Below are 25375 nucleotides of genomic sequence, written 5' to 3' on the forward strand. Positions count from 1 at the left end.
GCAAACTAGCCATTTGTGAAGGGAACAGTATACATGTGAAAATATGTGAGAGCGACAATGACAGTCAGTAAACATTCGGAAAGATGTGTGAGTGCTGACTAGAGATATTACAACACGATTTTAATCCACTCAACAGCTATTCGATTATGCAGAGGTAAAATCAGGCCCTAAAGTGTGTGCCACCAGACAGCCAGAAACAGTACAGAGTCGTCAATATAAGGAAAAGGATGGATCTCTGGTACCTAGGGGTGTACAATAAGAAGGAGGGGAGGGTTCCTGCTCAATGGCAGGGGAATGAGTGTGGGCAATTTTTTACAGCTGTGGTCAAGGGGGATTACCTATTTTCATAGAATCCCTCCAGTGCAGAAGGAGGCCATTCGACCCATCGAGTCTGCACTGACCACAATCCCACTCAGGCTCTATTCCCGTAACCCCACATATTTACCCTACTAATCCCCCTGACACCAGGATCAATTTAGCATTGCCAATCAACCTAACCCACACATCTTTGGACTGTCAAAGGAAACCAGAACACCCCAAGGAAATCCACGCAGACACGGGGAGAATATGCAAACTCCACATAGACAGTGACCCAAGGCCAGAATTGAACCCAGGTCCCTGGCGCTGTGAGGCAACAGTGCTAACCACTATGCTGCTGGTCCTCCTCTAAATGAACATAAGAATCCACAGTATTGAACACAACCTTTCACTGTTCAGGGACAATGTCTCATAGCCGGCAACCTCATGACTGGGTCCATACCAGATTTCAGATCTTGCCGGTTTTCAGAGAATAGTATCAGAACCTTAATAAGAGACACATGAAATCAAATAACAAAATAAATAAGGCTTTCTGGAGGCTGTACTGGAGTCAAAGTACAGGCATTCTTGTGAAGTTACCAGAGAACTGCAGCTATATGAATGGAAACATGACCTATCAGTGGGGTGGGGTCAAGAGTCACTCGGAGCACAGGAAAAGTCTGGCTTGTGAAGCCATTAACTAGTCTGTTGCACCACTACACCAGTGCAGCACCGAGCTGAATTGTCTCAGAAAGTTAGAATCATAGAATCATACAACACAGAAGAGGCCCTTCAGCCCATCAAGTCTGCACCGACACATTGGAAACGCCTGAACTCCCACCTAATCCCATCTCCCAGCACTTGGCCCATAGCACTGAATGTTATGACATGCCAAGTGCTCCTCCACGTACTTTTTAAAGGATGTGAGGCAACCCGCCTCTACCCATCCTCCCAGGCAGTGCATTCCAGACCGTCACCACCTTCTGGGTAAAAATGTCTTCCCTCACATTCTCCTTAAACTTCCTGCCCGTCAGCTTGAACCTATGTCCCTTTGTGACTGACCCTTTAACTAAGGGGAATGGTTGCTCCTTATCCACCCTGTCCATGTCTCTCATAATCTTGTACACTTCAATCAGGTCACCTTCCCTCAGTCTTTTCTGCTCCAATGAAAACAACCCAAGCCTACCCAATCTCTCTTCGTAACTTAAATGTTCCATCCCAGGCAGCATCCTGATGAATCTCCTCTGCAGCCCCTCCAGTGCAATATTATCCTTCCTATAGCTGTGGCCTCACCAAAGTGCTATACAATTCCAAAATGACTTCCCTAATCTATGCCTCGATTGATAAAGGCAAGTGTCCCATTTGCCTTTTTCACAACCCTACTAACATGCCCTTTCGCCTTCAGAGATCTGTGGACAAACACACCAAGATCCCTTTGTTCCTCATGTCCTGCCATTCATTGAATATTTCCTTGTTAAATTACTCCTTCCAAAGTGTATCACCTCACACTTTTCAAGGTTAAATAAAAGTTATTTTAATCATTTATTATTTAAAATTGATGCATGGCAGCTTATAAAAATGCCCCGTTTTTGGACAACTCCAGTTTTCTGGTAGCTGGATTTGAGAAACTGTACATGTGAGTGAAAAAGACTAACATCATTCTCTAGCGATTAGGCAGTGAAATCATTTATAATGCAAAAGACCTAAAGAGTGACCTTTCTTGATATGAGCCTGTCCTTTAAGACAAATAGCATCCAAACAACAGCAAAGGAGCAGTTTGGCTTGAACAATGCTACGAAATGAAATTGAAAGCTTGGCACTCAATTTGACTTAATTATACATCTAGGCAGTCAAGTGAAATCACCTGAAATGCCATTTGGGAAATTCAACAGGGCGGTGCTATTCAAATGCAAGATTGGGAAAAATATTGACATTCGATTTTCCCCTGCATGTCATCTCAAAACTTTGGTTGCTACCAGTATCGGTCATGTGACCTGCTACAGATAATGTGTTTCAATCTTAAGACCCAGAAAAGACCTGAGCAGTTTGCAGAAGACCACTGCCAGGCAGCAGCTGCAGAAAACGACTGTGCTATCTTTGCCTTTTAAGAACCAAGAGGCTGTAAAGTCTTTCCAAGGCTCCTAGTCTGATTCCAAAACTCCAAGTCATCTGTAAAAAGGTTTGACCTCCTAAAATGAAAAACACAAGTCCCTAGCTTCACGAACTGCTGAATATTAAACCACAAGTGAAAATGCTAGAAAAGCAAGGGAAAAGGGTCGTCTGGACTCAAAGAACAAAGAACAGTACAGCACAGGAAACACGCCCTTCGGCCCTCCAAGCCTGTGCCGCTCATTGGTCCAACTAGACCATTCGTTTGTATACCTCCATTCCCAGACTGTTCATCCAGCTAAGTCTTAAACGATGCCAGCATATCTGCCTCCACCACCCTACTTGGCAGCGCATTCCAGGCCCCCACCACTCTCTGTGTAAAAAACATCCCTCTGATATCTGAGTGATACCTCGCCCCTCTCACCTTGAGCCCGTGACCCCGCGTGATCGTCACCTCCGACCTGGGAAAAAGCTTCCCACTGTTCACCCTATCTATACCCTTCATAATTTTGTACACCTCTATTAGGTCTCCCTCATTCTCCGTCTTTCCAGGGAGAACAAGCCCAGTTTACCCAGTCTCTCCTCATAGCTAAGACCCTCCATACCAGGCAACATCCTGGTAAACCTTCTCTGCACTCTCTCTAAAGCCTCCACGTCCTTCTGGTAGTGCGGCGACCAGAACTGGACGCAGTACTCCAAATGTGGCCTAACCAGTGTTCTATACAGCTGAAACATCAGATTCCAGCTTTTATACTCTATAAATATACTCTATATATTATACTCTATATACTCTATAAAGTCCTATAAAGGCAAGCATACCATATGCCTTCTTCACCACCTTCTCCACCTGTGCTGCCACCTTCAAGGATTTGTGGACTTCCACGCCTAGGTCCCTCTGTGTTTCTATACTCTTGATGGCTCTGCCATTTATTGTATAACTCCCCCCTACATTAGTTCTTCCAAAATGCATCACTTCGCATTTATCTGGATTAAATTCCATCTGCCATTTCTCCGCCCAATTTTCCAGCCTATCTATATCCTGCTGTATTGTCCGACAATGCTCTTCGCTATCCGCAAGTCCAGCCATCTTCGTGTCATCCGCAAACTTGCTGATAACACCAGTTACACCTTTTTCCAAATCATTTATATATATCACAAATAGCAGAGGTCCAAGTACAGAGCCCTGCGGAATATCACTGGTCACAGACCTCCAGCCGGAAAAAGACCCTTCAACTGCTACCCTCTGTCTCATGTGGCCAAGCCAGTTCTCTACCCATCTAGCCACCTCTCCTTGTATCCCATGAGCCTTAACCTTCTTAACCAACCTGCCATGGGGGACTTTGTCAAATGCCTTACTGAAATCCATATAGACGACATCCATGGCCCTTCCTTCATCAACCATTTTTGTCACTTCATCAAAAAACTCCACCAAATTTGTAAGGCACAACCTCCCTCTTACAAAACCATGCTGTCTGACACTAATGAGATTGTTCCGTTCTAAATGCACACACATCCTGTCTCTAAGAATCCTCTCCAACAACTTCCCTACCATGGACGTCAAGCTCACTGGCCTATAATTATCCGGGTTATCCCTGCTACCCTTCTTAAATAACGGCACCACATTCACTATCCTCCAATCCTCAGGGACCTCACCTGGGTCCAATGAAGAGACAAAGATTTCCGTCAGAGGCCCAGCAATTACATCTTTTGTCTCCCTGAGCAGTCTAGGATAGATGCCATCAGGCTCTGGGGATTTGTCAGTTTTAATGTTACCTAAAAAACCTAACACTTCCTCACTTGCAATGGAGTTCTCTCTAACGGGTCAACACCTCCCTCTGAGACACTCCCAGTCAACAAGTCCCTCTCCTTTGTGAATACTGATGCAAAGTATTCATTTACGATCATAGAAATCATAGAAACCCTACAGTGCAGCAGGAGGCCATTCGGCCCATCGAGTCTGCACCAACCACAATCCCACCCAGGCCCTACCCCCACATATCTTTGTCGCTTCTTTGGACACAGGTGAGGTCCCTGAGGATTGGAGGATAGCGAATGTGGTCCCGTTGTTTAAGGATAGCAGGGATAACCCAGGAAATTATAGGCCGGTGAGCTTGACGTCCGTGGTAGGGAAGTTGTTGGAGAGGATTCTTAGAGACAGGATGTATGTGCATTTAGAACGGAACAATCTCATTAGTGACAGACAGCATGGTTTTGTAAGAGGGAGGTCGTGCCTTACAAATTTGGTGGAGTTTTTTGAGGAAGTGACAAAAACGGTTGATGAAGGAAGGGCCGTGGATGTCGTCTATATGGATTTCAGTAAGGCATTTGACAAAGTCCCACATGGCAGGTTGGTTAAGAAGGTTAAGGCTCATGGGATACAAGGGGAAGTGGCTAGATGGGTGGAGAACTGGCTTGGCCATAGGAGACAGAGGGTAGTGGTCGAAGGGTCTTTTTCCGGCTGGAGGTCTGTGACCAGTGGTGTTCCGCAGGGCTCTGTACTGGGACCTCTGCTATTTGTGATATATATAAATGATTTGGAAGAAGGTGTAACTGGTGTAATCAGCAAGTTTGCGGATGACACGAAGATGGCTGGAATTGCGGATAGCGAAGAGCATTGTCGGGCAATACAGCAGGATATAGATAGGCTGGAAAATTGGGCGGAGAGGTGGCAGATGGAGTTTAATCCGGATAAATGCGAAGTGATGCATTTTGGAAGAAATAATGTAGGGAGGAGTTATACAATAAATGGCAGAGTCATCAGGAGTATAGAAACACAGAGGGACCTAGGTGTGCAAGTCCACAAATCCTTGAAGGTGGCAACACAGGTGGAGAAGGTGGTGAAGAAGGCATATGGTATTCTTGCCTTTATAGGACGGGGTATAGAGTATAAAAGCTGGAGTCTGATGTTGCAGCTGTATAGAACGCTGGTTAGGCCACATTTGGAGTACTGCGTCCAGTTCTGGTCGCCGCACTACCAGAAGGAAGTGGAGGCATTGGAGAGAGTGCAGAGAAGGTTTACCAGGATGTTGCCTGGTATGGAGGGTCTTAGCTATGAGGAGAGATTGGGTAGACTGGGGTTGTTCTCCTTGGAAAGACGGAGAATGAGGGGAGATCTAATAGAGGTATACAAGATTATGAAGGGTATAGATAGGGTGAACAGTGGGAAGCTTTTTCCCAGGTCGGAGGTGACGATCACGAGGGGTCACGGGCTCAAGCTGAGAGGGGCGAAGTATAACTCAGACATCAGAGGGACGTTTTTTACACAGAGGGTGGTGGGGGCCTGGAATGCGCTGCCAAGTAGGGTGGTGGAGGCAGGCACGCTGACATCGTTTAATACTTACCTGGATAGTCACATGAGCAGCCTGGGAATGGAGGGATACAAACGATTGGTCTAGTTGGACCAAGGAGCGGCACAGGCTTGGAGGGCCGAAGGGCCTGTTTCCTGTGCTGTACTGTTCTTTGGTCTTTGTTCTTTGTTCTAATCCCTCTAACCTATGCATCTCATAAGGGGCAATTTTTAGCCTAGCCAATCAACCTAACCCGCACATCTTTGGAATCCCCTTGTTTTACGATCTCCCCTATTCCCTTGGGTTCTAAGCATAATTCCCCTCCTTTGTCCCTGACAACTATTTTGTTCCTGACATATGAATAAAATGCCTTAGGATTCTCCTTAATCCTGTCTGCCAAGAACATTTCGTGACCTCTTTTTGCCCTTCTAACTCCCCGTTTGAGTTCTTTCCTACTCTCTCTGTATTCCTCCGGAGCTCCATCTGTTTTCAGTTGCCTAGGCCTCTCTTTTCTTTGTGATCAGATCCTCAATTTCCCTGGTTATCCACGGCTCTCGAATCCGACCTTTCCTATCCTTCCTTTTTACAGGCACATGCCTGTCCTGCAGCCTTATTAACTGTTCCTTAAAAGACTCCCACATGCCAGAGGTGGACTTACCCCCGAACAGCCTCTCCCAATCAACGGCCACCAATTCCTGCCTAATTCGGCGATAGTTAGCCTTCCCCCAATTTAGCACCCTACCCTTAGGACGACACTCGTCCTTGTCCATGACTATCCTAAAGTTAACAGAGTTGTGGTCACTATTTGCCACATGTTCCCCTACCGAAACTTTGACGACCTGACCGGGCTCATTTCCCAGGACTAGACCCAGTATAGCCCCCTCTCTAGTCGGGCTATCTCCATACTGTTCCAAAGAACCTTCCAGTACGCATTTTACAAATTCCTCCCCGTCTGGAACCCCAGCCCTAAGCACTTTCCAGTCTATACCAGGGAAATTAAAGTCCCCCACTACAACAACCCTATTTTCTCTGCACATATCCAGGATCTCCTGACATATCCGTTCCTCCACTTCCTGTGGGCTGTTGGGTGGCCTGTAGTATACCCCCAGCATAGTGATTGCACCTTTTCTGTTTCTGAGCTCCACCCACAGCGACTCATTACATGACCCCTCTAAATTGTCCACCCTCTGCACCGCTGTAATATGCTCCCTAACTAATACCGCTACTCCCCCATCTTTTCTAGCCCCTCCTCTGTCTCGTCTAAAACACTTATACCCCGGAATATTCAGCTGCCAGTCCTGTCCTTCTTTTAACCATGTCTCCGTCTCCGCAACCACATCCAAATTCCAAGTAAGCATTAAGGCCCTAAGTTCGTCTGTCTTACCCGTTACGCTCCTCGCATTGAAGCAGATGCACTCCAGACTTCCAGGCCCACTCAGGTCATCCTGCTCCAGAATGCTCTTCATCTTAGCTCGCCTTGCCCTGGCCCCCAGCTCGACCCCAGCCTCAGTATTTACTGACCTACTGTTTTGATCCCCACCCCCCTGCCACACTAGTTTAAACCCCACTGAAACACTCAAGCAAAACTCCCAGCCAGGATATTTGTGCCCTTCCAGTTAAGGTGTAACCCATCCTTTCTGTACAGGTGCCATCCTCTCTTGAAGACTTCCCAATGATCTATGAATTTGAAACCCTCCCTCTTGCACCAGTCCTTTAGCCACGTGCTCAATTGTAGAATCTCCCTGTTCCTGGCCTCACTAGCACTAGCACTAGGCACTGGGAGCAGTCCAGAGATTGCTACCCGAGAGGCCTTATTTTTTAGCCTCGCACCCATCTCCCTGAATTGCTCTCGTATGACCCCCCCTGCTCTTTCTACCTACATCATTTTCACCAATGTGTACAATTACATCTGTTTGATTACCTTCCCTTTTTAATATGCTTCCTACCCTCTCGGAGACATCCAGTACCCCGGCACCAGGGAGGCAGACTACTATCCTGGAGCCTCGTTCGCGCCCGCAGAACCACCTGTCCATGCCTCTAACCATCGCATCCCCCACCACTATTTTTCTCCTCATCCCCTTCTTTCTCTTCTGGGCCTTTGAGCCTCTCTCTGTGCAGGTGATCTGGTCCTCGTGGCTTACCCCTGGAGAGTCATACCCCTCCACAGAATCCAAAACAATGTACCTATTTTAGAGGGCAGCCACAGGGGATCCCTCCACTGACTGCTCACTCCCTTCCCCTCTTCCATCTGTTGCCCAGCCCTTACTATTATGGGAGACTGCCACTGACTCGAAACGTCAGCTATTTTCTCTCTTTTCTCTCCTTACAGATGCTGCCAGACCTTCTGAAATTTTCCAGCATTTTCTCTTTTGGTTTCAGATTCCAGCATCCGCAGTAATTTGCTTTTATGCTGAATATTAATCTCTTTGAGGGAATCCTGCAACAATCCAGATATCTAACTTTAGCTATTTGGACCCATCTGAACTATAACTCAAGCCTGGAAAAATAACTCCATTCTATATTGAGCCAGCAATAATTGATTAGAATCCCTACAGTGCAGAAGGAGGCCATTTGGCCCATTGAATCTGTACTGACCAAAATCCCACCCAGGCCCTATTTCCATAACTGCACATATTTACCCTGCTAATCCCCTGACACCAGGGTCAATTTAGCATAGCCAATCAACCTAGCCTGCATATCTTTGGACTGTGGGAGGAAACCGGAGCGGAGGAAACTCACGCAGACACGGGGACAAAGTGCAAACTCCACACAGTGTCCCGAGGCCGGAATTGAACCCGGGTCCCTGGCGCTGTGAGGCAGCAGTGCTAACCACTGTGCCACCATACCACCCACATCAACTCTAACATGTGAACTGTTAATTATTATTTTTGCTTTACCGTTTGTAAAATAGCACTATCTTTTTTAATTATATCTTTCTTGAGTGTTTGGTGTGTGAATAATGTAGTGTTTAAACTCAGGGTAAGTGGGTGAATAAAAAATCTTCTTCATTTTTAAACCCACAAAGGTCTGCTGCTGGTGCTTTAAATTGACCACATGCTAACAGTGACTTTGAAACGTACATCTCCATCTTGCCAAAGCAACTACATTGATATGTTCAGTAAGGAAGGGAGTTAGGGTGCTCAGTTTATTTTTCCTCCCCTGTTCGTAAAGAATCTCTCCATAACTTCATCCTTCCCTACCTCTGTAACTTCCTTCATCCCAACAAACATTTGAGATCTCTGCATTCCTCTCTTTCTGGGATTCTGTGCATCCCTCATTTCCATTCTCCCACCATAGGTGGATGTACCTTCAACTGCCCAGGCTCCAAGTTTGGAAATCCCCCCTTAAACATCTCTGCCTCCTCACTGCTCCTTTAAGACACTCTTTAAAGCCTACCTCTTTGGCCGAACATTTGGACACTTGCTCTGATATTGAGTTATGCGGCTCAGTGTCAATTTTATTCTAATAACATTCCTGTGAAGACCCTCAGGCTGTTGTACTAGGTTAATGGTAAGTTGTGAAGGGCAATGAAAATGTGCTGTCCATTGTTAATATGCATTCTTCAGAACCCGTGGGACTATTTGGTAAACAATATTTGATAACCAGCAATTTTCATACTGTAGCAATAATGGAAAAATGATGACATCTGGTTGTGTTTTCGTGCTGAACAGTGTCAACAGATGGAAATTTTCCAATGAAATTTGGCCAATTGTTACTTGTTGACAACTCACTTTTCAGGATAGATCACTTGCCCGTTGCAGTCTGTTAAAATTCATTTGCTTGCCAAAGAACTGCAATTTGATACTGGACCAAGAGCACCAAGGATGCGCATTGCAAGTCTGCAACATGCTGCACTTTGGATTATTTTACATTTTCAGATAAGGTGTATTGATTGTGTGGGTGATTAATAATTGTGTGAATAAATATTACTATTAAGTCTACTCGCAATTTTTTGTCCACCATATAACGGTTAAAACAGACTGTGCAGCAGGCGCAGCAACAATCCTAAATTAGGAAAATAATTAACATGGTACGGTGGCACAGTGGTTAGCACTCCTCCCTCACAGCACCAAGGACTGGGGTTCGATTCCTGGCTTGGGTCACTGTCTGTGTGGAGTCCGTACGTTCTTCATGTGTCTGCGTGGGTTTCCTCCAGGTGCTCGAGTTTCCTCCCACAGTCTGAAAGATGTGCTGGTGAGGTGCAATGGCCATTCTAAACTCTCCCTCAGTGTACCCGAACAGGTGCTGGAATGTGGCGACTAGGGGATTTTCACAGTAACTTCATTGCATTGTTAATGTAAGCCTACTTGTGACACTAATGAATAAACTTTAAAACAGCTCAGACTGTTCTTTCTGATGGCTCTGACAGTGGAGATACTTTGATCCCTTAAGAAATATTTGAAAACAGGATGTAAGGAAGACCAGCTGCTACATAGAGGTTAGCTTGGACTTGAAGATTAATATTAAAATCCATCCTAGTGAGTGCTGGGGAACTCTAAACTTTGACCTTTGGCCAGAATATTGTAAATTATCTTGAAACAAGGTGGCACGGTGGCATTGCTGGCTCACAGCGCCAGGGACCCATGAGGAGAATTGCCAGAGTTGTACACGATCAACACATCTTGATATTCAACTGCAACCCATATCTGAGGAATCGCCTTGCACAAAAAAAATTAAGTTGAAAACAACATCCATCGCATGGGCTATATAGGATAGTCTCTTAAATTAAATTCATTGTTATAATCATTCCAAGTTGCTTATTTTATTCAGTTATCATTACAACCATCAGGTCACATCACCTGGTACCATTGAAAACTGCAGTTTGGGACAATAATCCATCAAAAATTGCTGCTTGGGCTCTAAAAGCTACTGGTAAAACTACCAGCCAAAAGGTTTTGGAATTTAAAACAAATTATGCAGTCCACTACATGGCCATGAACATTTAAATCATTGCAAAGTGGTGGCTTAACATTTAACAATCTACTGGTATGTAGATTTCTGCACATGTATTCGAATAAGGAACTCATCCTTCCTTTCTTCAACGAGTGGGCGGCACGGTGGCATAGTGGTTAGTACTGCTGCCTCACAGCACCAGGGACCCAGGTTCAATTCGCTGCTTGGGTTACTGTCTGTGTGGAGTCTGCCTATTCTACCCGTGTTTGCGTGGGTTCCTTCGGGTGCTCCGGTTTCCTCCCACACTCCAAAGATGTGCGGGTTAGGTGAATGCTAAAGTGCCCCTTCATATCAGGGGGATTAGCAGGGTAAATATGTGTGATTATAGGGATAGGGCCTGGGTGGGATTGTGTCTAGTGTAGGCTTGATGGGCTGAATGGCCTCCTTCTGCACTGTAGGATGCTATGATTCGATGACCAACAGGGAGCAGGTCAGTCACAAAGTCATGTAGAATTTTGAAATTTGGGATTGCTCCACATGCCGTCTTACCTATCACTTTTTCATCTGGAGGCCTGTGGCACTGACAGGTTTGGCCTGCAGGCAGGCAGCGAGCTGGTTGGTAAAAGCCACAGGAGCAGCTGGGGGCTGTGGGCAGAAAACAGTATGCTTGGGGGAGGTAGAGTATTGGAACCGTCATTGTGAGACCCTTGGAATAGGTGCCTGATCATAGAGACTCCTCAGACAGGAACCCAAATCTAGAAGGTAGATGTACAAGTATCTACCTTCTACCTCCTGGATCCAGGTTCTAATCTTGGTCAAGCTTTCCAACACTTGGGAAACCTGGCTAACAGTTAAGTTCCAAAAGTACAATGGCAATGAGGTTCACAACCTCGTATGAGGATTTATAAGGAGCGTTTGAGGACTAAGAGTCTGTACTCAATGGAGTTTAGAAAGATGAGGGGGTTCTCATTGAAACTTACAGAATACTGAAAGGCCAGGATAGAGCGGCTGTGGAGAAAATGTTTTCAGTCGTAGGAGAGACTAGGATCCGTGAGCACAACCTCAGAATAAAGGGATGACCCTTTAGAACCGAGGTGAGGGGAAATTTCTTCAGCCATGGGGTGGTGATCTATGGAATTCATTGCCGCAGAAGGCTGTGGAGGCCAAGTCATTGAGTGTAATTAAGACAGAGATAGATAGGTTCTTGACTGATAATGGGATCAAAGGTTACGAGTAAAGGTGGTTGAATGGAGCTAAGAAACATATCAGCAATGATCAAATGGCAGAGCAGACTCGATGGGCCAAATCGCCTACTTCTGTTCGTATATCTTATGGTCTTATCATCATTTTAAAAATACAAATCTCTCTTCTTGCAGTGGGTTGGTCACCCACTCAATGTCTGATATCAGTTTGAGTGTGGAATTGAATCTGTGAGAGAGGCTAGAGCTAGTGAACAGAGTTTAAAAATAAGAGGTCTCCCGTTTAAGACAAAAATGAGAAGATTTTCTTTTCTCTCAGAGGATCGTGAATCTTTGAAACTCTTCCAAAGAGCATGGTGAAAGCAAGGGCAATGAATATTTTGAGGCAGCAGTAGACAGATTCTTAACTAACAAGGGAGTTGGCGATTGGGGGTTGGTGGAAAGTGGAGTTGAGGCCACAATCAGATCAGCCATGATCTCACTGAATGGCAGAGCAGGCTCGAGGGACGGAATAGCTTACACCAGCTCGTAATTCACATGTAATAATAGAACACAGTTTTATTGGATAACAAGCATGAGGAGTGGATGCCTGTGAATCTTCTTTATGTCTGAGTGCTAGACAAATAATACCACTATAAGAAAAATAAATGGATTCTTTGTGAGGCCTTCGGTTGTCAGCTATCCATTTCTCACCAAAGTGGGGACTTTGTGCATCATTTTATTTGTTGAATCAACTTTCAGGCAGCAACAGTAGCAACAATAATTTGCATTTATATTGTGCCTTTAATGTAATAAATGATTCCTTAGCGCTTCGGAGAAACATTGTGAAGTAAAGTTTGACACTGCACCTCATAAGGAAATATTGGGGCATATGGCCAAAACCTTTTTTAAAAGAGGTAGGTTTTAAAAAGCTTCTTAAAGGAGGAGAAATAAATAGAGAGGCAGAGACATTTAGAGATGGAATTGTTGAGCTAGGGTCTTTGTTAGAGAGCAGATCTGAAACTCCAAAGTATAGTATGAAATTAGCCTAGACCCCAACTTTTATGATTTTGGCGTTAGGGTGAGCAGAAGATACTTCGCTCCAGGTATGATTCAATTGAATCAAGCGTATAAGACAGATAATGTAAATCTTTCTGACCTTGTGTACTAAAGTTTATTTTGTTTGTTCAAAAACCATGGAATCTGTGGCTTTATTCTCTTAGCAAGTGTCTTGGATCTCAAACTGTGCCTTTATTAAATGAAAACGTGCTGGTCCCTAATTGGATTATATCAAAAATTTGGGGACCTGGTGGTTCAGGATCATAACATTATTCGAAGGTTGTGGGATTTCAAATTTACAGAGTAAATCATTACCACCACCATCTACTCCATTCTCCTACTCCATTCTCCCCCTCCATCCCCAGAACCAAATTTTAATTTGACTTAAGTTTCAATTTACAAATGCTGTCACAGTATATTCTTTGTGCTCCTTTAAGATGAAGAAATTTGTGTCCTCCTTAATAATGACCACATCAGTCATTCATCACCAACTTGAACGTAAAAGATTTTGCATTCTGAGCACGGGCAGTTTGCAGAATTTCGCAGCATGCATCAATGGATACCCTTCATTTGAACTGGAGAACATTTAATCTCGCCTTATGACAATATGTGAGTTTTTTGCCTCATCACTCTCAAATCTAATGTAAGTACATTCACAATGCAGTTAGGAAGAGGATCCAGGTTTTTGACCCAACAACAGGAAAGGAATGGTGAAATAGTTCCAAGTCAGGATGCAGGTGAACTTGCAGGTGGCAAAACCAAAAACATTAGACACCAAAGTAAAATAAAACACGAGAAGATTCTAGCTGGTTTTATAGGTGGAATCAACATGAACATTAAATATAAATGGTAAAATTATGATTACAGAATCATTTGAACCATTTATACAGAACAAGATGCCTTCTGGCATAATGGTAATTGATGCTAAATCACATCACTTGTCTAGACCAATACAACAGTGCTTCTGCGATCCAGAGATGTCTAATAATAACCAAATTTCACCAAACTATTAAACAGGTAATATGGATACAGAAGTATGTCTTTCTTGTTTTGTTAAGCTTATATACATCAATGTGAGAGAAGTCTATACTGTATGCACTATATGTCACCAATGTGAATTACTGTGATCACGTTGCTTGGGATAGAGGTAAAGTTCCATCTACACTGACTTAACAGCAAACTCAAAAAGCACCTCATACTTCATTTCCTACATCAGCTTTCTTTTTAGTCTCCCTGGGGACAGAGTACTAATATGGTGTTGGATCGTAGATAGATCTGCCCTCCACAACTGTGTCCATTCTTCGTAATTCTTTAATGGGATGTGAACGTCGGTGGCTAGGCTAGCATTTATTGCCCAACCCTAAGTGCCCTCAGAAACTAGTGAGCTGCCTTCGGGAAGTGCAGACTGGAAGTGCTGCAGTCCGTCTAATGTAAGTACATTCACAGTGTAGTTAGGAAGGGGATCCAGGTTTTTGACCCAACAACAGGAAAGGAATGGTGAAATAGTTCCAAGTCAAGATGCTATATGACTTGGAGGTGAACTTGCAGGTGGCAATGTTCCCATGCTTCTTCTGCCCTTGTCTTTGTAAATGATAGAGATAATGGACCCGAAAACTTGGTAAAGTCGGGCGTGAGGCGGGTACCATGATCTGCGCCCGCCTCCAAGCCGGTTCCCCCCTTACCAATGACTGCAAATGGCCACCATCGGGACTGAAATGGGCGCCACATCATTTTAAATGCACTTGCATGCATTTAAATTGACTTAATGGACTGCACGTCCAAACTTACCAGCACTTCCACCTTTACCACCACATTGGTCTGTTCAGATTTGGCACAAAACAGACACGGGTCCGCAAAGGTCCGATTCGGGTGCTCCAGCTTCTGAGGAGGTAAGTTCCGAGCGTCCGGCGGCAGTGGTTGAGAGGGGGGGAGGGGGGAGGGGGTGACTCTCTGGTGAAGGGGGTAGGTAGGTGGGTCAAATGGCTCTCTGGTGGTGGGGGAGGGAGGCGGGTCAGATTGCTCTCTGGTGGTGGGGGAGGGAGGTGGGTCAAATGGCTCTCTGGTGGTGGGGGAGGGAGGCTGGTCAGATTGCTCTCTGGTGGTGGGGGAGGGAGGCGGGTCAGATTGCTCTCTGGTGGTGGGGGAGGGAGGCGGGTCAGATTGCTCTCTGGTGGTGGGGGAGGGAGGTGGGTCAGATGACTCTGTGGTGATGGGAGAGGCAGGCTGGTCAGATTGCTCTCTAGTGGTGAGGAGGGAGGCGGGTCAGATGACTCTCTGGTGCGGAGGGGGAGGAAGGCGAGTCAGATGACTCTCTGGTGAGGGAGTAGGTAGGCGGGTCAGATTGCTCTCTGGTGAAGGGGGAGGGAGGTGGGTCAGATTGCTCTCTGGTGTGGGGGAGGCAGGCGGGTCTGATGACTAGTGCGGAGGGCGAGGAAGGCAGGCCAGATTACTCTCTGGTGCGGAGGGGGAGGAAGGTAGGTCAGATTGCTCTCTGGTGGTGGGGGAGGGAGGTGGGTCAGATGACTCTGTGGTGATGGGGGAGGGAGGCTGGTTAGATTGGGGTGTGGCATGGACTGCCTGCAGTGATAGTGGAGTCAGACACTTTAGGAACATTTAAGCGGTTATTGGATAGGCACATGGAGCACACCAGGATGATAGGGAGTGGGATAGCTTGATCTTGGTTTCAGATAAAGCTCGGCACAACATCATGGGCCGAAGGGCCTGTTCTGTGCTGTACTGTTCGATGTTCTTTGTTCTATTGCTCTCTAGTGGTGAGGAGGGAGGCGGGTCAGATTGCTCTCTGGTTGTGGGGGAGGGAGGCGGGTCAGATTGCTCTCTGGTGAGGGGGGAGGGAGGTGGGTCAGATGGCTCTCTGGTGATGGGGGAGGCAGGCGGGTCAGATTGTTCTCTGGTGTGGGGGAGGCAGGCGGGTCTGATGACTCTCTGGTGCGGAGGGGGAGGAAGGCGGGTCAGATTGCTCTCTGGTGGTGCGGGAGGGAGGTGGGTCAGATGGCTCTTTGGTGAGGGGGGAGGGAGGCAGGTCAGATGGCTCTCTGGTGGGGGAGGGAGGCGGGTCAGGTGGCTCTCTGGTGGTGGGGTGGGGGGGTCTGCTGCCACTCTGCGTGTGATCGGTGGGAGAAAAGGAGGGAGGGGGCAATGATTGGTCTGGGTGGCGGGGGTGTGGGGGGATAAGGGGATCAGTTATATTGTGGGGGTGGGATAATGTCTGTGAGGGCCAGAGGGAGGCATTATCCAGCCCAGGAGCAATCTGGCAGGAGAGCGTTTCTCTAGCTTTTTTTTCTGCACATGCGCAGTTGGAGACGGCGATCGGAGCTGCAGGATTTTGGGCACTATAAGCCCCGCCCACAGGCTTCTGCAGCGCGATTCAGAATTGCTGATATTTTTGCAGGCAGAGTGCGTATGGGGGAGCCTGAGAACGGGTCTAAACATCAGATCTGAAACACTACCATTTTCAAGTCTGCCCAGCACTTACAACTAAAATGATAAAATAGGGCCCAATGTTTGAAAAATGCCACCAAAAGAGGCTTAAGTGAGTTGTTGCAGTTGGCAAGTTGTGGAGAGCATTTTGTATATGGTACACTGAAAAGTTTAAAGGTTGTTTATTAGTCACAAGTAGGCTTACATTAACACTGCAATGAAGTTATTATGAAAATCCCCTAGCTGCCACACTCTGGCGCCTGTTCGGGTACACTGAGGGAGAATTTAGCATGGCCAATCCACCTAACCTACACATCTTTGGACTGTGGGAGGAAACCGGAGCACCCGGAGGAAACCCACGCAGACATGGGGAGAACGTACAAGCACCACACAGACAGCGACCCAAGCCGGGAATCGAACATGGGTCCCTGGTGCTGTGAGGCAACAGTGCTAACCACTGTGCCACCATGCTGCCCACCTGCCACTGTATACCAATGGTGGAGAGAGTGAACGTTTGAGCTGATAAATGGGGTGCCAATCAAGTGGGCTGTTTTGTTCTGGGTTGTACCGAACTTGGAATATAGTTGGAGGTGCATTCATTCAGTTAAGTGGAGTGTATTCCATCACATAGCTGAATTGTGTCTTGTAGATGGTGGTCAAGCTTGTAGAGATGGCTTGATTCTCTCTTATTGGAGATGGTCATTGCCTGGCATTTGAGTGGGACAAATATTACTAGAACAAAGAACAGTACAGCACAGGAACAGACCCTTCGGCCCTCCAAGCCTGCGCCCATCACATTTACCTATATAAACCAACTGCTTATATCCCTTTATTCCCTGTTTTTTCATATGCCTATCAAGATAAGTCTTAAATGTGGCTAATGTAACTGCACCTCACTTGGCAGTGCATTCCAGGCCCCCACCATCCTCTGTGTAAAAAAACTTCCCCCACACATCTCCACTGAACCTTTCTCCCCTTATCTTGAACTTGTGCCCCCTTGTAATTGTCATTTCTGCCCTGGGAAAAAGCTTCCAACTGTTCACCCTATCTATACCTCTCATAATTTTATAAACTTCTATCAGGTCGCCCCTCAGCCTTCGTCTTTCCATGGAAAAAAAAAGTTTATTGATTAGTCAGAAGTAAGGCTTACATTAACAGTGCAATGAAGTTACTGTGAAATCCCAGTTTATTCACTCTCTCCTCATAGCTAATACCCTCCATACCAGGCAACATCCTGGTAAACCTTTTCTGCACTCTCCAAAGCCTCCACGTCCTTCTGGTAATGTGGTGACCAGAATTGGACGCAGTATTCCAAATGTGGCCAAACCAACATTTTAATCAACTGTAACATAATTTACCAACTCTTATATTCGATGCCCTGTCTGATGAAGGCAAGCATGCCATATGCTTTCTTCATCAGCTTTTCCACCTGTGCTGCCACTTTTAAGGATCTGTGGACCTGTATTCCCTGATCTCTATATATCTATGCTCCTGATGGTTCCACCATTTATCTTATAGCTCTCACCTGAATTGGATCTACCAAAATGCATCACCTCTCATTTGTCCGGATTAAATTCCATCTGTCATTTCTCCGCCCAATTTTCCAGTCTATCTGTATTCTGTATTCTCTGATAATCTTCATCACTATCCCGCAGCTCCGCCACTCTTAGTATCATCCGCAAACTTGCTAAGACCAGCTACATTTTCTTCCAAGTCATTTATATATATTACAAACAGCAGCGGACCCAGCACTGACCCCTGCAGAACACCACTAGTTACAGAGCTCCATTCAGAAAAACACCCTTCCATCGCTATCCTCTGTCTTCTATGGCCAAGATGTGGAGATGCCGGCGTTGGACTGGGGTGAACACAGTAAGAACACGAAGGGTACTTTGTCCACCGTGTCAAGTGTTTGTCTTCTGAGGAGGTCGGTGGGGTTTTTCGCTGTGGCGCGTCGGAACTGTTCTAATCAGTATTCTGTAACTTGATTTTGTGTCTTTGTATGCCCTGTTTGAGAGCACATTTCCACTCCATCTGACGAAGGAGCAGCGCTCCGAAAGCTAATGGTATTTGCTACCAAATACACCTGTTGGACTTTAACCTGGTGTTGTTAAAACTCTTTCTATGGCCAAGCCAGTTCTGAATCCATCTAGTTAGTTCACCTATCAGCCCAAGCCTAAATGTTATCCAGGTCCTCCTCCACAAGGACAGAGAATACTTCAGTATCTGAGGAGTTGCGAATGATACTCAATGTGATGACTTCAGTCAGGCAAATGAGGTTGGCCTGCTAGAGTATGAATTCCCTGATTGAGTCCTCACCAAATGATGTCCCTGACTGAGTCCTCACCAAAAGATGTCCTAACTGATGGCCCAATCAGGGAGCCTCATGTTCCCTATCTAAAGCAGGTGTGTCAATCTCTCTGCCTGCTGAAGCAGGGAGCACACTCTGTTGTGTAGCATGTCTTGTAAATAAAGGAACTTTTGGTGAAGGGGCCTTCACCTCCGTGGATTTATTACACTCAACAAAGTGTATTCATCAACGAACATCCCCACTCCTGACCTAAAAATGGAGGGAAAGTCAAAGATGAAACAGCTGAAAAAGGTTTTTCCCTCTTGCTGATTCTCTCACCATCTGTCACAGGCCTAATCTGGCAGATATGTTGTTCAGGACTAAGCCAACTCTGCTAGTGGAGGTGTTACCGAGCCACTTGTGTTGATGATCATTGGTGTTTCCCACCTCGAGTACATTCTGTGCACTTGATTCTTCAATGCTTCTTCCAAGTGATATTCAACATAGGGAAGTACTGATTTATCAGCTGAGGAATGTTGGTACATGGAAGTCAGCCAAAGGTTTCCTTGCCCACATTTGACCTAATACCATGAGACTTTCATACAGCTTGGCGTCAATGTTGAGGACTCCCAGAGCAACTCCCTCTCAATTATATACCTCTGTGCCACCACCTCTTGCTGGGACAGCACATACCGAGGAAGGCTGATAGAGGACTCAGAGACATTGGCTGTCAGTGAATTTGATTATGTCAAGCCATTGCTTGATTTGTCTGTGGGGCAGCTCACCCACTTTGGATCCAGAAAGCAATTGCTTAAGGCTCATTTCACTCTGGACTCGTGCAGACTACAGTCAGAAGCTGATAGGCTGGATTTTCCAGACCCCCGCATGATGTGTTCTCCAGCGATGTAGGTGGCTCGCCGCTGACTGCTGACAAGAGCTTCCAGTCCTACCAATGTCAATGGCATTTTGTGAGGCTCATCCATCTCACCACCAGGAAACCCACCATGTGGGGGGCTCACCTTTGGCGGGACTGGAAGTTCTGATCAACGGGGAAGGCTGGAAAATACCACCCGACATTTTTCTGCCCTCAATTTAAACCAGAATAAAACTCAGGTGCCAGAAGCAAACAATTGGTGCTTTAGCACATTCCATCACCCAGTCTTCTCCAACGCAGAGGGTGGTGAGTATGTGGAATGAGCTACCAGAAAAAGTATTTGAGGCAGGTACAATAGCAACATTTAAAAAGCATTTGGATAAGTACACGAATGGGAAAAGATTAGAAGGATATGGGGCAAACACGGGCAATTGAGACGAGCTTGGAGAGCACCATGGTCGGCATGGACTGGTTGGGCCGTAGGGCCTGTTTCCGTGCTGTATTGCTCTATGAATCAATGACTATGTCATCTCCTTGTTTTTATATTGAAAGGTAAGACACGATGAGTAGCTGAAACTGTTCTTGCCATCGAGTAGCATAAGCAACATCTTCAAAAATAATTGTTAGCAATGTCGCAGTCACTGCTTTGAATGTTAGGAGTTCAGACCAATGTTTTCTGGTTATCCTGGCGGCTAATTTGTATCAGTCAAATCTCATTTTTCACAGGACTCCAGATGGTTGGTAGATACATATGTCCTCCTTCTGGCTTCTAAAGCAATTGACAAGTGGCGCCTGCCAAAATTCAGCGGCTGATTTCTACTGTAGCAATTATATTGGTCACTGAAACCACGTACCCCGCTGTTCAGTGCTCAGGTTGTTTGCTAGTGATGGTGGTGTGAGTGGCAGTGGGCAGGGACTGAAGCAGTGCATGAGGCACAATAATCTATTGTTAGCAGGGTGAGAAAGGAAGCAGAGAAAAAATACATTGAATGAGGCAGTTTTAATTTACATAAACAAATGAGTATAGTATTATCTGTCTCTCTCAAGGATTCTCCTGCAGTGATGTTTTCTGCATGAGACGCCCCATGTGTTCCACAGACTCACAGAGTACAGTAATCCACAGCAAACTCAATTGGTACCGCTGACTGATGTTAAAATACATGTCCTGCTCTGGCAGTATTCATAGGATCTCTTGGCTGCACAGAAACCATATGTTTAATAAATTCAAGAGATATAAAAAATATATAGACATGCTATATAAAGAGAGAAATTTTAAAATCTCTTTGGGTTGGAATAGAGAACACACAGACTCACAATGCCCGGAATTTTACCGCCTCGCCCATCCCAGGATCGGGGCAGGTGAGGCTCGCAGAACAGTATTCTCCATTGGCCTCAAGTGGGATCCTATGAGCCTCAGGAGGATGAGGTCGTAAAATACTGACAAATGTTGCCAGACAATGGGAAATAAATTCCAGATTTACCATTGTTACAATCCCAGTTGCTGTTATAACTGGATGGGAAGATCACAGACTGGAACCCTGGCTCAAAAGACCATAACTTTTAGTTTTTTGAGCAAAGGTGGTGGAACAGAGTCACAGGGAGACCAATTAGCTTTTAACACCAGGAAAATATTTGTTAAACATGAAAAGTTTAACTATCAAACAGTCTACTCCTTAATTCCCATTTATCTTTACAAATGTTCCCTGATTTTAAGGATAACACAGGTACAAAATATTTCTTATGCTATAAGGTTCTCATTAAACACAGGGTGGGTCTTCTCCCACCGCACCGATCCCATAGAGTTATAGGATTATACAGTTACAGCACAGGAGAAGGCAAGGTCAGTTTAGCTCGATCCAATATCTGCTTTCTTCTTGTAACCCTGCAATTTGTTTCCTTCAGATGCTTATTCAATTCCGTTTTGAAAACCACAATTGAATCTACCTCTTCCATCCCTCTGCCAGTTCTTGACTGTAACCTCTAACTGCGCTAAAAAAAAGGTTATCCTCTAGGTTTTTGCTAATCAGTTTAAAGTTGTTACCTCTGCTCCTCAAAGCTTCTGACAATGGAAACAGTTTCTCTCTCCCTACTCTGTTCTGAGAGAGCTGTTCAAAATCATAAGGAATCTTCTCTCAACCTTCTTTGCTCCAAAGAAAATACCCTCAACTTCTCCAATAAACATGAAAGACAATGACCCAGACAATTCCTCTTTGACTCCAGGCTGAAATAACCCCAGAATCCAAGATTAAACAAGGTGCCCACATTACTTCCAGTGCAAGCAATCATACCAAAAAACTGAATATATCATTGATCCCAGAGCACTGTACAAACAGGTCAGTGGCTTCATAAAATGTGTATAAAAGTTTGCATTTTTTAAATGTGCAATTAAATAAGTCAATGTACATTTAAATATATTAGTTGCTTAAAATTATGTTAATGTGTATTTATATACATTTATGGCAGGAATTTTCTAGCTGTTCACTGGCAATACCACTGACAGTGGCAGGACCAGACGATCCCGCCACCGACAAATGATGTGCCACCTCCCACCATGAGAAACGCGCCGCAAGGTGGCCAGAAAATCCCCCCCTATATATGTACAATGTCTTCATTGAATATAGATGTGAATGTGCCAGGGCGGCACAGTGGCATGGTAGTTAGCACTGCTGCCTCACAGCGCCAGGGACCCGGGTTCAATTCCGGCCTCTGGTGACTGTGTGGAGTTTACACATTCTCCACCGGGTGCTGCGGTTTTCTCCCACAGCCCAAATATGTGCGGGTCAGGTTGTTTGGCCATGCTAAATTGCCCCTTATAGTGTCAGGGGGATTAGGAGGGTAAATATGTGGGGTTACGGGGATAAGACAGGACCTGGGTGGGATTGTTGTCAGTGCAGGCTTGATGGGCCAAATGGCCTCTTTCTGCACTGTAGATTCTATGATTCTATTTGAAAAGATATTTCACAACAAAAGAAACCATTAGTGACTGCTGAATCTGTTCAACTTTGTTCCACTTTTCACAGTATTTGTCTATAATAGGGCAAATAGTTTGTAGCTATCCTCAAAAACAAATGGGAGTAAAATCAAACACTATCATTTGAAAAATCCACCAGAACCTGTTGAATTCTGGAGATTACCACAAGAAAAACAATTTAATGTCAGACTCACCCTCGACTGGACAGATTTTCCCCTTGGGTCAACAGTGTGTTCCACATATTGGGAAGAGAGCAGATCACTAGGAGTTAAGAAAAGTAAATAAATTAGTCAACATGAAAAGACTAAATATCGTTAAGGCAAAGAATTTAATATTAATGAGATTCACATACAAACTGGTATTTTCATTACCTCAAAGGATTTTATGTAAAACTCCAATACTCGGGTAACATCTGTGCAAAGTATAGAAATTTGCCGCTTTTGTTGTGAAATATTGCAGCAGTCAAAAAGGCCTATTCTGCATATGGTCATCCGATTGACAATTTTAACTCATGATGGTGGGGGAAGAGGGTGGAGATTAAATAGGAGCAGATTTGAGGTGGAATGTGTTCCAAGTAGTGGATAAAATGGCTTCTGCCCAAAGCCTTTGCTTCAACCAAGATAACCTTCGCGGTCCAACACCCAGCAAGGCGTGAGCTGCAGCAGAGATGGAGCAACCAATAGATGAGAAGGCAGTTCAGTGGTTTGCAGAATTATGAACTACCTAGCAAAGTCCTTGCCCAATACATCATCAGAATGTGGGCTTCCAGGCAAGCTCACTGCAAAGGATGTTCCGTGGTACTGGGCCACAGAACAAGAAGCTCACATCAAACAACTAGTGACAACAGTGTTAGCACTGAGCTAGGATCATAGAAGCAGAAGTAGGCCATTCTGCCCCTCAGCCTGCTCTACCATTCAACTAGATCATGGATGACCTTCCACCTAGTGCAATTTTTCCTGCACTAATCCAATGCCCTTTGATTTCTTTAATAATTAGAAACTTAGGAAATAAGACCGGGAGTAGGCCATTCGGCACTTCATGCCTACTTCGCCATTTATTAATATCATGGCTGATCATCCAACTCAGTAACCTGTTCCAACTTTCCCCCCATATGCTTTGATATCTTTAGCCCCAAGAGCTATATTTAACTCCTTGAAAACGTACAATATTTTGACCTCAACTGCTTTCTGTGGTCATAAATTCCATTGGCTCAACACTCTTTGGGTGAAGAAATTACTCCTCATCTCAGTCCTAAAAGGTTACTATGTATACTTAGCCTATGATCCCTGGTTCTGGACACTTATGTTATTGGGAGCATCCTTCCTGCATCTGCCCTGTCCGGCCCGATCAGAATTTTATAGGTTTCTATGAGATCCTCCTTCAATCTTCTAAACTCCAGCGAATATAATCCTAACTGACTCAATCTCTCCTCTCAGTCTCACCATCCCAGAAATCTATGGATACTCAATGATTGAGCCCCCATAGCCCTCTTGTATATAGAATGCTAAAGATTCACCACCCTGAGTGAAGAAATTCCTCCTCATCTCAGTCAGAAATGGCCTACTCCTTATTCTAAAGCTGTGTCCTGTGCCTCTCCACACACCAGCCAGGGGAAACATCCTTCCAGCATCTACCTTGTCAAGTCCTATAAGAATTTTGTATGTCTTAATAAGGTCACCTCTCATTCTTCTAAGCTCAAGAAAATGCAGGCCTTATCTCCTCAATCTTCCCTCCTAGGTCAATCCCACTAATATTGCAATCAGTGAAGTGAGCCTTCGTTACACTCCCTCAATGGCAAGTATAACTTTCCTTTGGTGGAGACAGGTTCAATTGGAACATTCAAAAAGGAATTAGACAGTTATCTGAAAAAGAATATAAAGGGTCACAGGGGGGAGGCAGGAGCATTACTTATTTGGCAAACTGATGCAAACACGATGGGCTGTAAATATATCATATAATGACTAGTTTGGGTTTCAGAGGAGAAGAGGGACAAGAGAAGCAAAGAGCGTTACAAGATTAATGAGTGAATGCAGTTGAGAGTTTGGACAGGAAGTCTATGTTTGTTTTGTAGATTTTGAGAAAGCATTCAATCAGGTTGACAGGATTAAGCTCTTGACATTTCTGAAAGACTTTGAGTCACTTGAGTGATAGACCACTCGTAATAAATCCATACATGGGACAATCAATAACATTGAGTCACTAATAAGGAACATTTTATGGCCTCACTCCAGTGGTTTTGTAAGCAGGCGTTGGCTATAAAATATATCAGATGGTCTCCTAACATTGGGCGCCCCACCAAAAGGTCTGGGTCTGGCACCTGCAAACGCTGCCACCACTGCAGCCTCTCTTCCCAATGCCTGGGCCTCACCTCCCCACCCGCTCTTACACCCCCCACACTTATCTGGTCCTAAACTCCCAGCACTGTGGGGACAGCTACAGTCCCAATCTTGTCTGTAGTATAAGGGTCTGGCACATGTAGGGTTAATGTGGGTCTGAGTACAGTGTTGCCCACCCAGTGATGTAAGAGAGCACCCAGGGTCAGTCTAGATAAAGTCTTGGATAAAGCCATATGTACCAGCAACTATGAGACAGCTCCTAGCCCATGCCCTTTATTGTATATTTGTAAATCATTCTAAGAGTCCATAAAGACTTTTAGTTAACCTACGTATGACTAAAGATTAACTGTAGCCAATACCCTACAACACTGTTCACTGGCCGGCAGCTCTTTGAGGTGGGACCTCCTCCAGATTGAGGGCTGTAAATCCCACCTCCAGCCAATTAACACTTATTGGAGCATTGTGGCTGCGGCGCAGGCAGCATTGGTGGGGATGTGCTGTCCGCGGACTCCTTGCATGGCAGACAGGGAAACCCCGCCATCCTACAATTCCTGGCCCATGTGTTCAACAAGGGTGTTATTTATCACCACCCTCTTCAATGTCTATGCAGAACCAATGATTAAAGAAGTGTTTCAAGGGCACA

The 25375-nt window shown here is 45.2% G+C and overlaps 1 protein-coding gene across 1 annotated transcript in view; it reads right to left on the reverse strand.

Annotated features, from left to right (window-relative positions):
• The window catches only part of LOC144507755 (disintegrin and metalloproteinase domain-containing protein 22-like), a 227783-nt gene that overhangs the window by 140699 nt on the left and 61709 nt on the right, over window positions 1-25375 (reverse strand). Inside the window, exon 4 of the mRNA XM_078235028.1 lies at window positions 22591-22657. Coding sequence (XP_078091154.1) covers window positions 22591-22657 — 67 coding nt within the window. The remainder of the gene's footprint in view (window positions 1-22590; window positions 22658-25375) is intronic.

This window comes from Mustelus asterias, chromosome 2 (assembly GCF_964213995.1).
Source record: "Mustelus asterias chromosome 2, sMusAst1.hap1.1, whole genome shotgun sequence".
NCBI lineage: Eukaryota > Metazoa > Chordata > Chondrichthyes > Carcharhiniformes > Triakidae > Mustelus > Mustelus asterias.